The following is a 13,775-nucleotide window of genomic DNA, read 5'->3' on the forward strand; positions in this document are numbered from 1 at the left end:
AGTAAGATGCTGCTACGATACACAGAACAAGCCGTCTGTGTGTTTTTTAACCTGTAGCTAGAGACGTTCAGCTCTGGAACTGTAGCATTTCATTTGAGACATGCCTCAGAAAGAATTCTACCACATCAGAATTGAAGTATCACCTACCATTTCAAGTGTTATAAGCTATTTAAACTAAACAATTAGACAAATATATTAAAATTAAAACAACAACACTTCAGTGACCAGTGGAACTATTACATTAGACTTTTTGGTGGCAGCTTTTGAACCTCAATGTGTGTTGAACTCAATTCCATATGATGTGTGGGTAATGCCGTGATGATCTGAAAGATACACTCAGTGTCATTGTGTAAAGATTCTCCAGAACGTGGCCTATTTCTAAAGGCAGCTTGGATACATAAAACCCCAAGAAAAACCACAGTGACTGCCACGGAGTGGGTTCCGACTCATATGGGGCTCTATAGGACAGAGTAGAACTGCCTCTGGGGGGTTCAGAAAAGGTTTGTTTTGTTTTTTTCCCGACATTAAGGGTTTCTTTTCATAAACAGTCTCAGAAACCCACGGGGCAGTTCTACCCTGACCTATTGGGACACAATGAGTCAGAATTGACTTAATGGCAGTGAGTTTGCTTTTTGATTTGTACAGCCGTAGAAAGCCTTTTTCTCCCACAGAACAGCTAGTGGTTTCCAACTGCTGACCATGTGGTTAGCAGCTGAATGTATAACCGACCATGCCACCAGAGCTCCTGACCACTTTCTAAGGAATCAGTGAGACAAAAAGAAAAACATGGAACGATTAAGTTTTCTCCTGTGGAAATTCGTTGTGGAGCTTCCTGCAGGCATGGGAGCATGTCCGCCATCATTCCAATGGAAAGACGCCATTCACCATCTTCAAACGAACTTTCCTACGGTGCTCTGGCTACAGCTCCACTTCCTCCCTTAGGCCAAATGCTTGGTCCTTTTTATTGTTGCTGCTTTCTTCTCTCATGGCAGCAACTCACTCTCTCTCTAAACTGTGCATGTTAAAAGAAATCTTGGGTCCATATTTCAAGCACTGAAGCAGAAGGATTACGCACCTCTAATGAAATTTTAATAGTGATTGCTCATGAACCTGAACAGAGAACATGTGTTGGATATTCCATAACCACCATCTTTTATTTACTGGTGCTATCTCTTACTCCCCCTGCATCATGGAAGACCCAATTCTGAGAAACTTTCATGACTGCACAGTTTAATTAAGAATATGGTAGTTGGGAAGGCTGCCTCTTATCTACACGTTGAAAGTTTCGTGGTAGCTTCTATTGTTTCAGCGGCACCTTGGGTAAACAGCCTCTTTTTCCCTATCTAAGCACACACAGCATTTCCTGATCAACAGGTTTCAGAGTAAACACTGTTCTGGGATCACAGCTGCTGCGCACTGGCCTGCAAAGGGGGAGGCGGTTGGGTGCCTTCCCAATATTTCCCAGGAACTTTAAGTGGTTTGTTTTTAAATATTCTTCAAGTGTTTCTCTAGTCTCATTTGAAATTTAATGATAGGGAAAAAAAGATAACCTTGTTGTTGTTGTTGAAGTTAAAGAACTGTTTTAATGGGACATCTATATATAACCCAGACCACTTCCAGGAGCTCAGGGGTAGTTTCAGGTGGAAACGTCCTACTTTAAAAGTAAGACGCCATTTTCAAAGGCTAAACTGGCAGGTGAGAAGCATTTGAGGGCCTGCAGAATTGTCCCTTAAGCAACTCTCAGGGTAGAAACCAAGAAAAGAGGCTTTCTAAGCAATATGGTTAAGTTACAGAAATGCAAAACGGGTTCTGCAGCAGCCTTGACTCTCCTATTTCCTGGGCCTGAGCTAAACCAATGGTGGTCTCAGAGGACAACTCGACTGTATCCTCTCCTAACTTACCTACACCCCATGACCCCAGTAACCTACTCCTGTGGCTACTGACCGATATGCTCATAACACATGTTATTGGTGTGCTGTTTAGATAAAGAAACCTACTCCATGATCAATGAAGGACAGGTTATCCAAGTATGGCTTGGAATGGGGTATGTTTCCCATTATTAAAGGCCAGAAGTGAGCCTCGTTGGTGAAACAATGGGGCAGCACTATAGTGAATTTGAGGACTAAGACACTGCTGTCGAATCAATGCAGACTCCTATCAGCCCTGTGGGACAGGGTAGATCTGCCCCCAGAGTAGAAACCTACATCCTTCTCCCTGGTAATGATTGGCAGTTTCGAATATTGACCTTGAGGTCAGCAGCCGGATGCCTAATCAATACACCACCTGGCCTCCTTAATTCAAGTGCTAAAGTAGTTAAGAGATATGCATGCTTCTAAAAAAAACATACTGCTATCAAGTCGATGCTGACTCATAATGACCTTATAGGACAGGGTTGAACTGCCCCTTCGAGTTTGCATGACTGCAATTCTGTGTGAGAGTAGAAAGCCCCATATTTCTCCTCTGGGGTAGCTAGCGCTTTCAAACTGCCGACCTTGTGGATCGCAGCCCAATCTGTACCCACAGTGCCAGAGGGCTCCAGATATTAAAACCAAAGTAGAGCAAAGCCATTTCTGTTGAGTCCGTTCTGATTTACAGCAACCCTATCGATATGACAGAGCAGAACTGCCCACAGGGCTTCCAAGGCTGTAAATCTTTATGGAATACGTCTGCCTCATCCTTTTCCTATGGGGTGACTGCTGGATTCAAACCGATGACCTCTAGTTTAGCAGCTGAGCATTAGCCACCGTATCACCAGGGATCCTTTGCCATAGAACTGACAACTGAGAAGACAATGTGGAGGTGAGTGGGTAGGAGTAATATGACAGAAGATGAGGGGGCTTAGGAACACCAAAAGCTTTGACTTCCAGAAGGTTCCCCCTGAGGAGGTAGTTGCTGCTATTTGAGGGGACCGGTAAGTCAGGCATGGCAAAAGAGCAGTAATAAAACTTCAAGGTTGCATATCCTTGGGGTCAATGCCCTCAGACAGAGCTGAGCACTATCCAAGGCATGTTTATACAAATATTCAATAGTGGGGGTGATGCTCAAACTCTAATCTGTATACGAGTCACCCGGAGAGCTTATTAAGTGCCGTCTCTCATCCATAGGGCTGGATTTGGGGCCTGGGGTACATTTTTTCACCAACTCCCAAGTGATGCTGATGTTTCGAGTTGATGAACCACATTTTGTAAGTTTACGACACAACACAACAGCTCTTTAAAGAAGGCTCGGCAATGCAGCGTAGTATAATGTTCAGTCCCAGCCAAGAGCAAAACACGGAGTTTGGGACAAGTGAAGGCATCTTTTTTATTGTTTATGTTTTAAGACCTCCTTTTTTGTAAGTCAAAGCTGGCATTGGGAGCCACACATTTTCCTGTGGTAATTCCCCCATTTGTTCAACTTCAACCTGCCTTTCTGGGGGGTGGTCATTTCCAACTAAGGAAGCTTAGAAGGATGCAAGCAGGAGAAAGTGGGCAGGGGGCAAAGGGTGTAACCTTGTTACTGGTCTCTCAGGAAGCTGGCCCTGATCACTGCTGTCCCATCCGTTCAAGGGCTCTGGTCAACTGAGTGTTATTCAGCGGAAGCTCCTCCATCATCATCATCAATCTACAGCTGTTGTGGCCACAGCGAGCACCTGCCTGCCTTGAACTTGCTCTGTGGCCAGGCCAGCTTTGAAGCTTTTCCTGCATTGTTTTTTAATCTGTTCAATCAGCAGCACGAAGAGAATGAGGTGCCCTGGTCATTTCTTTCACAGAGAGCCACCCGCAGCCCAGAGAGGGGTCCAGAGCAACACAGCTGGGGAGAGGGAGAGCTGAGACGCCTTTCCATGCAGGAAGGGACCCCAGTGCCCACCCCTCAGCCATCAAGCGCCACTTCGCTCTTAGACTGTGGCTTTTCCCTGTTTCTTTGTTTTACTGGCTTTGGGAGAGACCGCATGTTCTGAGGTTCCTCTCTCTAGGCAGGTTCTGGCCATCTTTGTTCTTGATCTGCATTCATCCCCCCCACCCAGCTTCGCCCACTTGATTGTCTGGGATTGGCAGAGTGGGTCTCCCGGCAGGCTTTCCGGCCTCCTGAGGACCCTCCCACGTGGCTGACACCTGTCCTCTGCCCTGCCAGGGGTGGCACTGGCAGCGACCCACAGAATTTCCCTTCTTCTCATTCAGACGGCTGAGTGCAAGCAGGCCCCCTGCGTGCCAGCCCTGCTCCTTACTGCTACCAGACACTACGTTTGCCATTTCAGAAGTGCGTACCTCAGGGTCAAGAACACCCATCGCTGGAAACTCACATGAAAACCGGTGCTGACTGACACCCAACCGATTTCTGTACATACACATGTTAAGGGAACTCATTCTCTCTGCTTTTATCAATATGCACTCAAAAACCAATTGACATTGTAGCGAAGGGTCGATTGACTGGCTGGTCCGCTCGCCTTTCTATAGCCTCAACCATTTTTTTCCTCTCAATTTTCACTCTTGAATGCCAGACAATACCATAAAGCACGTGCATTTGCTGGCAGAAGCAAGAAGGGGCTTCAGAAAGTTTCCAGAAGAATCCCATTATCTTCCCATTCTACCATCTTTTGGAAGCTCCCCGTTCTGTCCTCCAGTACTGACCCAGAAGTTTTCCCCACCTTCACCATTTCGGAATGAAGATAAACTCACAAACAAGAACATTTGCCTCTTTGGGCCTCAGCACCTACACTTGTCAGAATACATGAATCCCGAAGACAGACCTTTCCAGAGGAGGGAGGAAAACTGTCCTGTGCATGTTAGGGTTTGGAAAAATGACATTTCCAAAGGCATCACATGCCAGGCATTCGAATCACCAACGTTCTCAGGAGGCCCGATTGCTGGGAGTGCCCGCAGGCACATGCCACTCTAAGCTGCAGAGCAGGTGGAAAAGCAAAGAGAGGGTGCTCAATGAAAACGCATTCGTCAGGTGTAAGGACTGGAGATGGGGTATAATCAATAAACATCTCTGCAGATCTCAAACTTGATTTCCTAAAAGCTTTTTTTTTTTTTTTAAAGCCAAATGCTTTCCAATTAATCTCAGAAAAAAAAAAAGCAGGCTAGGCCGCTCTCTCCTGGGTATAACTGAGCAAGGGAACCAGCCACATTCCGTGGTGAACCTGAGCCCCGCATGCACCCACCGCTCTGACACACACACAAGCTGGGCCCCACAATGCCATGCACCCCACAAACCTATTTTCTTAGTGAAAGTTCTCCACAGTAATAGGGCCCAGCTCCCCACACTCCTGGGGCTCTCTTTCCCACCAACCACCCCAATAATTCTCTCCCCACCCCCCGGTACCCACACTGCACACACACAGGCGGCCCTGCAGGGACTCACCTCAGCGATCTTGAGCACGGCGCTCCCGTTCAGATCAAACGTGGGGCTGTAGGTTATGCAGAGTAAGACCTTGACCAGAGGCGGGAAGGAAGGAGGAGAGGGGTTACAAGGGCGGACACCTGCGTTCTTTTCACGCACGCCTGACTCCTGCTCTGTATTTGCCATTTGTGCTTCGCTTCAGCTGTGTCTTGCTCGCCCACCCACTGACACTCAATGAGTGAGCACACGGGGTCCCATAAAACAGAGGGCACTTCGAGGCATCCAGCCGCGAACCTCTCCCCCAGGGGTGAGTGAGCCACTGGGAGACTGAACCCCTGCCCTTCCTTCCCACCTTCAGGAGGGCCTTCTCATAGCAGCCCAAATAAAAAGCAGCCCCCAAAGAGCTTCATTTTTTATGGCCAATCTCAGTGCTAAGCGCTTCACAGGAATACTTTAGATTGATATCTTAATGAAGCCTTCATGATTGTCCCCATTTTATGGATAAGGAAATGGAAACTTTGAAAGACTAAGGTGTCCAACACCAGTTAACTAACAAGTCGGGAAGCTGTCATTTGACTCCATGCAATTTGACTCCATAAGGGCTCTGGTGGCATAGACCTGGTTATGTGTGTGCCTGTTAACCACAAGGTTGCCAGTTTGAAACCACCAGCTGCTCCTTGGGAGAAAAAGGAAGCTTTCTACTCCTGGGAAGTCTCCGAAGCCCATAGAGGTAGTTCCACCCTGTCCTGTAGGCTGGCACTGACTCGATGGCAGTGGGTGGGCAAGAATTTGCCTCTACACTCAGCACTAGCTGCCATATAGACTCCAGGTTTTTCTAAATCCCACGGCACTCTTCCCAAATCCATGCAGGATTAGACATTCTTGGAAGGGTACTTTTCTCTCCCTCTTTTAATTTCCCCTGGAGGCTGCCTGGGCTCTATTTGTTTTTATTATTTGCTCTTGAGGCCCAAGTTCCTCTTATTTCTCAAGACAAACAGACCGTGGGAGGCCTTGGCTGATGCAAATGGCTAGCACACCAAACAAAACAACTTCAGTCCACTCAGATGTGCCTCAGAAGAAAGGCCTGGCGATCTACAGCCATAAAACCATTCCGTGAAAACCCTGTGGAGGACAGTTCGACTTTGACACACACAGGGCAGCTGTGAGTCAGATTCATCTAGACAGCAACAGATTTTATACACAAGGGGGTGGGTCTTTAAGGAGCATTACAAATTTCACCTTCTATTCGTAGAATCATTACACTATCAATCCATAGCAGCTTGTCTAATGATTTTTAATCATTTTATTGGGGGCTCGTAGCTTTTGTCCCAATCCATACATCCAACCATTGTGTCCAGCACATTTGTGCATTTGTTGCTATCATCATTTTCAAAACCTTTGCTTTCTACTTGAGCCCTTGGTATCAACTTCTCATTTTTCCCCTCCTTTTCCCACCCTCCCTCCCACACGAACCCTTGATAATTTATAAATTATTTTTTCATGTCTTACTAACCGATGTCTCACTTCATCCACTTTTGTGTTGTCTGTCACCCAGGAAGGAGGTTATATGTAGATCATTGTGATCGGTCCCTCCCTTTCTCCAAACATCAAAGGGCTGGGTACATGGCCTGCCTGTGGAACCTGCCAGGGCCAGCCTTCTGGGGATCTCTCTCCTCTGCAGCTGCCTGATTCACAAAGCCCGTCACACTCACCTAGCCGAGGCCACACACCTGCTCAGCACTCCAGAAAGGACAGTTACAGTCTGAAGCAAAGACTAACTGCCAGTCCCTCAGTCTTTGTGTTAGTTCAAGGCCAGCCCTAGCGATGGTGTGCTCCTTCAGAGAAAGCAAATGCATACAGAATTCAACCGAGAGACATTTTTGCTCATCTTAGTTTCGGTTCAGATCCGTTAATTATAGTTCAGATCCTCAGGCCCTTAATCCTTAGCCTGCCTTATATCCAAGAGTCAGCTCCCGATGAAATTTGTCTCAGTGCCATTTGAAGGATTATGGGAGCAACTGCCCTTTGGCCTCGTGGGAAATGTCACGTGGCTTCTTTTTGGCTTATGGCTGTCTTTGGGGATTGGACAGGGGCTCTGGTGGTATAGTGGGTTACTGGGTTGGGCTGCTAACTGCAAGGTCAGCAGTTCAAACTCAGCAGCTACTCCGCAGGAGAAGACCAGGGTGACTACTTCCCTCATCAGGAGTAGAGCTCCCCGGTCTTACAGGGTGGCCATGAGTCAGAATTGTTTAGATGGTTCTGGGATTGGGGATTAGAGATCCCTGGACAGGGAAGTTTGTGTTCAACTACGAACCCCAAGGTTGGCAGTACAGACCCAGCCAGTGGCACGTGAAAGAAAGGGCTGACAATCTCTTGCTGGCAAGATTACAGTCCCCAAAGACCCCACGGAGTCCCACTCTTGTCACATGAGGTACCTGTGTGCCAGAATCGTCTTAAGAGCCATGTGTTTGTTGGTTTGGGTGTTGGGATCTGGTTGGCAAGAGAGAACACAGTGGTATCAGCAGGACCTCATCTGGCTTCGGGGCTGAGGTCACATCCTATCCTGACTGTACTGCAGGGACCTTCGTGGGAAACCCTCTGTCCTTGGCTCCTCGTGTGCTTGTCCCTTATGTGGCTTGTTTGTGTGACCAGCATCTTCCAGGGCTCAACTAAGACATCACCCTCAGGGAGGACCAAGGCTTTCTCTGACAACCCCCGTTGAAACGGCCTATCACATCACATGCCAGTTACTTCACATCAACCACTACTTGTCTGCACCTGTCTTCTTTCGAATCCCCCCCCCCCCTTTGAGCACATGAAACCTCTTGTCTTCTGAAAGGCCTTTGGGGATTCTCGTCTGCTTCCTGGCTTTTCTTTCTTACATCAGGCAGCGTCTTTTTCTGCGGTGACTGCTCCCTGTTCCTCTCCTGCAGGCCTTGTGTTGGGTGGGGAAGGGGCAGGAACGCAGGAGAGGGGTCCCTGGCTGTGTGGTCCATGGCAGTGGGGAGGTCAATTGGTCCACCTTGGCTCTTTTAAAAATTAGCTTATGAAAAAGTTTCAATTTTTACCACAGTAACTATTGACAGGAAACTTGCCATTTAAAGCAGTCGCCCCATTGGTCAACCTCCCCACTATGTTATAGCCGAGTGTCAGTCATCATCCTGAACAGAAACCCCGGTCACTATGAATCTGCTTCTATCCATATGCATTGTGCCCCTTCATTTATATATTCACAACAAAACGCTGGCAATCGACAACACTTCCTAACATTGAAAGAACAAGCTGGGTGACCACGAAGACGATGTCCAGGACTGACAATTGACTGCCTGCCCTCCATGGCTCATTCCGTCTTGTGAGGTGCACCGGAGTCGATGAAGGAACTTTAAAATCCCACCCGGTCCTCCGAGGACGGGCTGGTTTTGTGGCAGCAGTGGTGGGAAGGAGGCAGAGGGAGCTGTGCCTGCGGCGACGTCCTGGTGAGGGAGATGGGTGAGAGTTCTGAGCCCTGGGCCTGCTGGGAGGACAGCGCAGACCCAGCCAATGGAGAGGAGAGCCACACAGGAGCAGGCCCGAGGCAGCTGAGGATCCGGCCCTCAGTCTCCCACCCAGCACAGATCCATGTTTAAAAGATCCTTCCAGAAAGGTCCCCACACCTAATGTCTGCCCAGTGGTATTCAAAGACCTACTGAGCTCTAAGGGGGTAAACCAAAACAAAACAGCACAACAAGAGAAACGTCTTAATTAATGAAGCTAACTAATGCTGTACACAGTTTGTGATGTGGAAAGCACCCTGCCACTTGCGGGGTGGGGGGTGGGTGAGACACCTCACTGCCATTGAGTCGATTCCAGCTCATAGTGCTCCTACCGGGCAGGGTGCAACTGCCCCCAGGAGCTTCCAAGACTGTGACTCTGCGGGAATAGAGAGCCCCGTCTGTCTCCCACAGAGCAGGTTTAACCACAGGCTGATGGTGCGGTGCCCTCGGTGACCGCGGACAAAGAGTCCAGCGTCTAGCCGAGAAGATGCGTCAGACAGAAAAGACGGGACCAAGACACGAGAAAGGAGGAAACAGTAAGTGCCCGCTGCCTGGCCCGCGTTCATTCACGGCACTAAAACCCAGACTGGGTGTAGGAAATTTAGGGCAACAGCAAACTAATTTCAGATGTCAGCTATCACCTGCATCATGAAGGATACCGAGTTTAGATGAACATCCTGAACCCGTTTGCCTCAAGGACACAGGCGTGCCTAGACATTGCGGGCAACTCTGAGAAACATCTCTCAGAGGGTCGCCACGCCATATTGCCTACAGAATCACGGAACAGCAGGCGCGTGAGTGACAGGCAGAATCTCGCAATCCATCCTGCTGGCAGGGTCTCCACGGATTCGTGAACAGAAGGGGGGACACCGTAGGGAGCCTCCCACAAAAGGGAGACATAGCTACCATGGCTTACAAAAATCATTGAAAAACAACGCCAACCAAAGTCATCAAATAGCTGCTTTGTGCAAAGAACAGCCCTTCCATCTACAAAGCTCGAAGAAACCCAGGTTTCCCCAGGAGGAAGTGCAGCATCAGCTGTCTGTTCTGAGAGTCAGGCACAAATGATAGAAATCTAGAAAATACAGCCTAGAGCAGGAGTACTCAACCTTCCTCATGCCGCGACCCTCTCATACAGTTCCTCATGTTGTGGTGACCCCCCCCCAACCATAAAATTATTTTTGTTGCTATTTCATAACTGTCATTTTGCTACTGTTATGAATTGGGAGACCCCCGAGAAAGGGTCGCTCGACCCCCAAAGGGATCCCAACCCACAGGTTGAGATCCGCTGGTCTTGAGGGATGGCGTGGATAGGTACGATGAGTGTAGACTCACAGGTCTGATCAAAACACCCTGGTTCAACCCTCTCTGAACGCACCTGAGGACCACTGGTGGCATACTGGGTTCTCATTGGGCGGCTAGCCGCCATGTCAGTAGTCTGAAACCACCAGCCAGCTCCTCCAGAGAAAGACGACGCTTTCTACTCCCGTGAAGAGTTTCCGTCTCAGAAACCCACAGGGGCAGTTCTACTCTGTCCTATAGGGTCGCCGTGAGTCAGACTGGACTCGATGGAACTGAATTTGGCTTTGGTTGAGAACACCTGACTGGGATTTCTCCATCAGGGGGGCCCCCCAAGGGTCATCAAAGCCGAGCAGATGCTGGGAGTCAGGTCGATATTCCACAGTGTTGGCGAAATAGGCTTGTGGCGTGTAATTTAGTGCTTGCTGTGTGACTCTGTCTATGTGGTTTTTAAACTCCCCTCCCTCTCCCAAGAATATGTCAGGGGATGGGTGAATGTTCTATGAATCAACTCAGCGGCAGTGTTAATTGAGTTTCGAGAAGAAATAATAACTTCAGAGGAAAAAACCCTTCCAATGAAATGATATATGAGCAAAGTAGTGAAGTGGGTAAATAAAAGCAAAACAATCAAAACCAGGTAGAAGACAAAGATTCTGTCATCAAGGACGCTGGCATTTGGGATGCTGCCTGCCCCTAGGGAGAAAGAGAAGGCTCTCTCCTGCAGAGTGCGTTCCAGTCTGGGAAGCTCCCCTGTCCTATGGGGCAGTTTTGAGTTGGGCTCGACTTGGTGGCAGTGAGTTTGGTTTTTTGTTTAACCTGTCCCTAAGGCACATGAAAATGTAGGGGGAGCAGGGAATCTGTATGAAATGTATGCAATTTCTTCCTATCCTCTTTCTTGAACCACGAGAACTGGTTTTAATTTCCACTCTGTGCTCCTAGGGCCTCATTTATCCACATTGCCCCGAGAAACTAAGCCGTTTCTGTAGCATAATGTACAGAGGCTTTCCCCTGATCTGTCCTCGAGCATGAACAACAACAACAACACCGATCTCCTCTGCGTCTCTATTTAGATTTTCGTTACGCACACACCACAGATGCTCGGTGGCTTTTGGATGCTGTGCCCTGCCCCCAACCACGTTACTAGCCGAAGCACGTGATACCCGCCATTCTTTACATGCTGCTGATGGCCACAGGGCTTCTATCTGCAGTCAGATGGGTCGGATGCGGAGCCAGTATCTCGGTGCCCGCTGACACGAGGGTTGGTGCCCAGCAGCAGCCTCTTGCCAGCCCAGCCTGCAGTTTAGTCTAAAGGAAGCCCTCCTCTCTTTACAGGATTCCTTCCTGCTCGGCCAAGTGCTTTCTCCAACACAGGAGAAATTACCTTATGAGTTAACTTGGGAGTTTGAGTTTGGGGTCCTGAAAACATCCCCATCAGTGGGCTTGGTCCCAGTCCTGGGGATGCACAGGTCTGTGGCCTCTGGACCCGAGAGGCCAGGCCAGCATGCCTCCCCACCCCACACTATTGTCTAGCTGGTCCATCACCATTACACTGGGCGGTTGAATCTTGGCCTGCACAGGACAGGTGGGAGCGTTGCAGGCTCACAGGGGGTTGTGTGTCCCTTGTTCAGCTGAGATGGGTTCCACTGACTGTCACAGGGAGCCCTCAGCGCTGGGCCAGGTCCTGCTACCTTTACACTGTCCTGCTGCCCTGCTTCACTTGGGGCAAGCACCAAGAGACCCAAGTGTGCGAGAGAAGCAGCACCTGACCACCATGGGACCAGCTCATGCTTGGACTGTGGCCGTCACAAACACAGCCCTCTGGTTGACTCCGGCAGGCATGACGTGCCTGGGCACAGACTGGTGATAAGGAACTCAACCCTGATCAGGCCTGGCTATACAATGCCCACCATCACTTCAGATGTTCACTTTATGCTTACTGGGTGTGGCAGTTACACAATCTCCTGTCAACTTGCAAAGGGGTGGAGTCTAGCCTGTCTATCAGGTATAATAGTCAATGAGGCCTCTGTGTGGTCATGACCTTCTTCTGAGGATTCTGGGAACTCCATCTTCCTCCCTGGAGGTGGGACACACACCTTGCTGTGAGACATTCCTGTTGACAAGCCACATGAAGCTACACCGATACAGCCAGAGCCCTGGAGCCAGAGGAGCCACGTGGAGACCCATTCCAGCGCTGAGACACTTCCACTGCCACTGGATCCACAAGACTTTCCACCCACCAGCCTGCGATCTTCCTGCATCACACATCAATACATGTGTTGTGTGAATCTGAAGAGGAATTTATAGACTAGTATCGGGCATATGGGCTAATATCAGACTTATGGGCTTGATCTGGACTGGGCTAGGATGTTTTCTCAATATTCAATTGCTCTTGTATATAAAGCTTTTTCTTATACACATATGTGTGTCCATGAATTTGTTTCTCTAGTCTACCCAGACCAACACACTGGGATACTGCCCAACTGGACCCATTGCATCTGAGCCATAGTGTACCCCTTTTTACACAAATTTTATACAAATTTAATCAAGAATGATACCGTTAGGGTAATCGACTGAGGCCGAAAACTTGCCCCTGGAAATGTCACATTACATGCAGTGTACACATAGGTGCACTAAGCCAGAAGGGTTTTGTCGTTTCTGTGCATTACTTACGTGCACATGCTATTTACGTGGGTTTGCTTCATGTAAAAAATGTGCGCCTGGTCACTCTGGCCGAAAGTTCAGTTTGGTTCGTTCAGTTAGTCAGACACAGAAGGCGCCACTGGTGCTTCAATGGGAGAATCCCTGCCCTCCGTGTGGGAGTCCTGGGTTCAATTCCCAGCCCACCCATCTCTCATACAGCCACCACCCTCGGTCAGTCCACCACCCTCGGTCAGTGGTGGCACACATGCTGCCATGATGCTGAGTAGGTTTCACTGGAGCTTCCTGGTTAAGAGGAACCAGGAAGAAAGGTCTGGAGATTTAATTCTGAGAACCAGCCCAGGGAAACCCTTCTGGTCTCAACAGCCTGGCCTGCAGCCCGTCAGAGGCATGGCGCAGGGCTGGGCAGCCCTTCCTTCTGTCGTGTGTAAGGCTGCCATGAGCAAAGACACAGAGAGGACCCCCAACAACAAGCAACAACGTAACACGCATTTCCTTCAGGCTGATCATGCGTATCGGCTTGAAATTCCATAAAACGACGGATAACGCAAGATTCCTTCTGCTGAGAAACTTTCTAATTTGTCTTGGCTCTATCCAATTCGGCAGAAAAGGAGAACAAAAAAACCAGCGCCGAGCAAGGGACTCCCAAGATGTGGAAAGCCTTTCTGCCAGGGCAGCGACCTGGACTTGACGGTACTTCAAGTGCACAACAGGTTCCTCCACAATGAAATGGGAGTGGAGATGCTGTCGCCTGTGGTCCATGCACACACCACCCAGCAGGCCCGATCCCCTGACGACGGCAGGTTCTTTAAGAGAGATGGAGTGAGTGTGTGCGTGTGTGTGCACATGCCTGTGTTAGGGGTGGGGGCCATATGGTGAGCACATAGAATTTCCGGGTACATTTTCTCATCTAAATGAATCATCTAAGTATAAAACATGAATGCTCACACGTTTTTGTCT

The 13,775-nt window shown here is 49.0% G+C and overlaps 1 protein-coding gene across 1 annotated transcript in view; it reads right to left on the bottom strand.

Moving 5' to 3' along the window:
* The window catches only part of ARFGEF3 (ARFGEF family member 3), a 154,259-nt gene that overhangs the window by 79,215 nt on the left and 61,269 nt on the right, over positions 1 to 13,775 (bottom strand). Inside the window, exon 5 of the mRNA XM_075553898.1 lies at positions 5,347 to 5,415. Within this exon, the coding sequence (XP_075410013.1) occupies positions 5,347 to 5,415 (69 nt within the window). The remainder of the gene's footprint in view (positions 1 to 5,346; positions 5,416 to 13,775) is intronic.

This window comes from Tenrec ecaudatus, chromosome 7 (genome assembly GCF_050624435.1).
Source record: "Tenrec ecaudatus isolate mTenEca1 chromosome 7, mTenEca1.hap1, whole genome shotgun sequence".
NCBI lineage: Eukaryota > Metazoa > Chordata > Mammalia > Afrosoricida > Tenrecidae > Tenrec > Tenrec ecaudatus.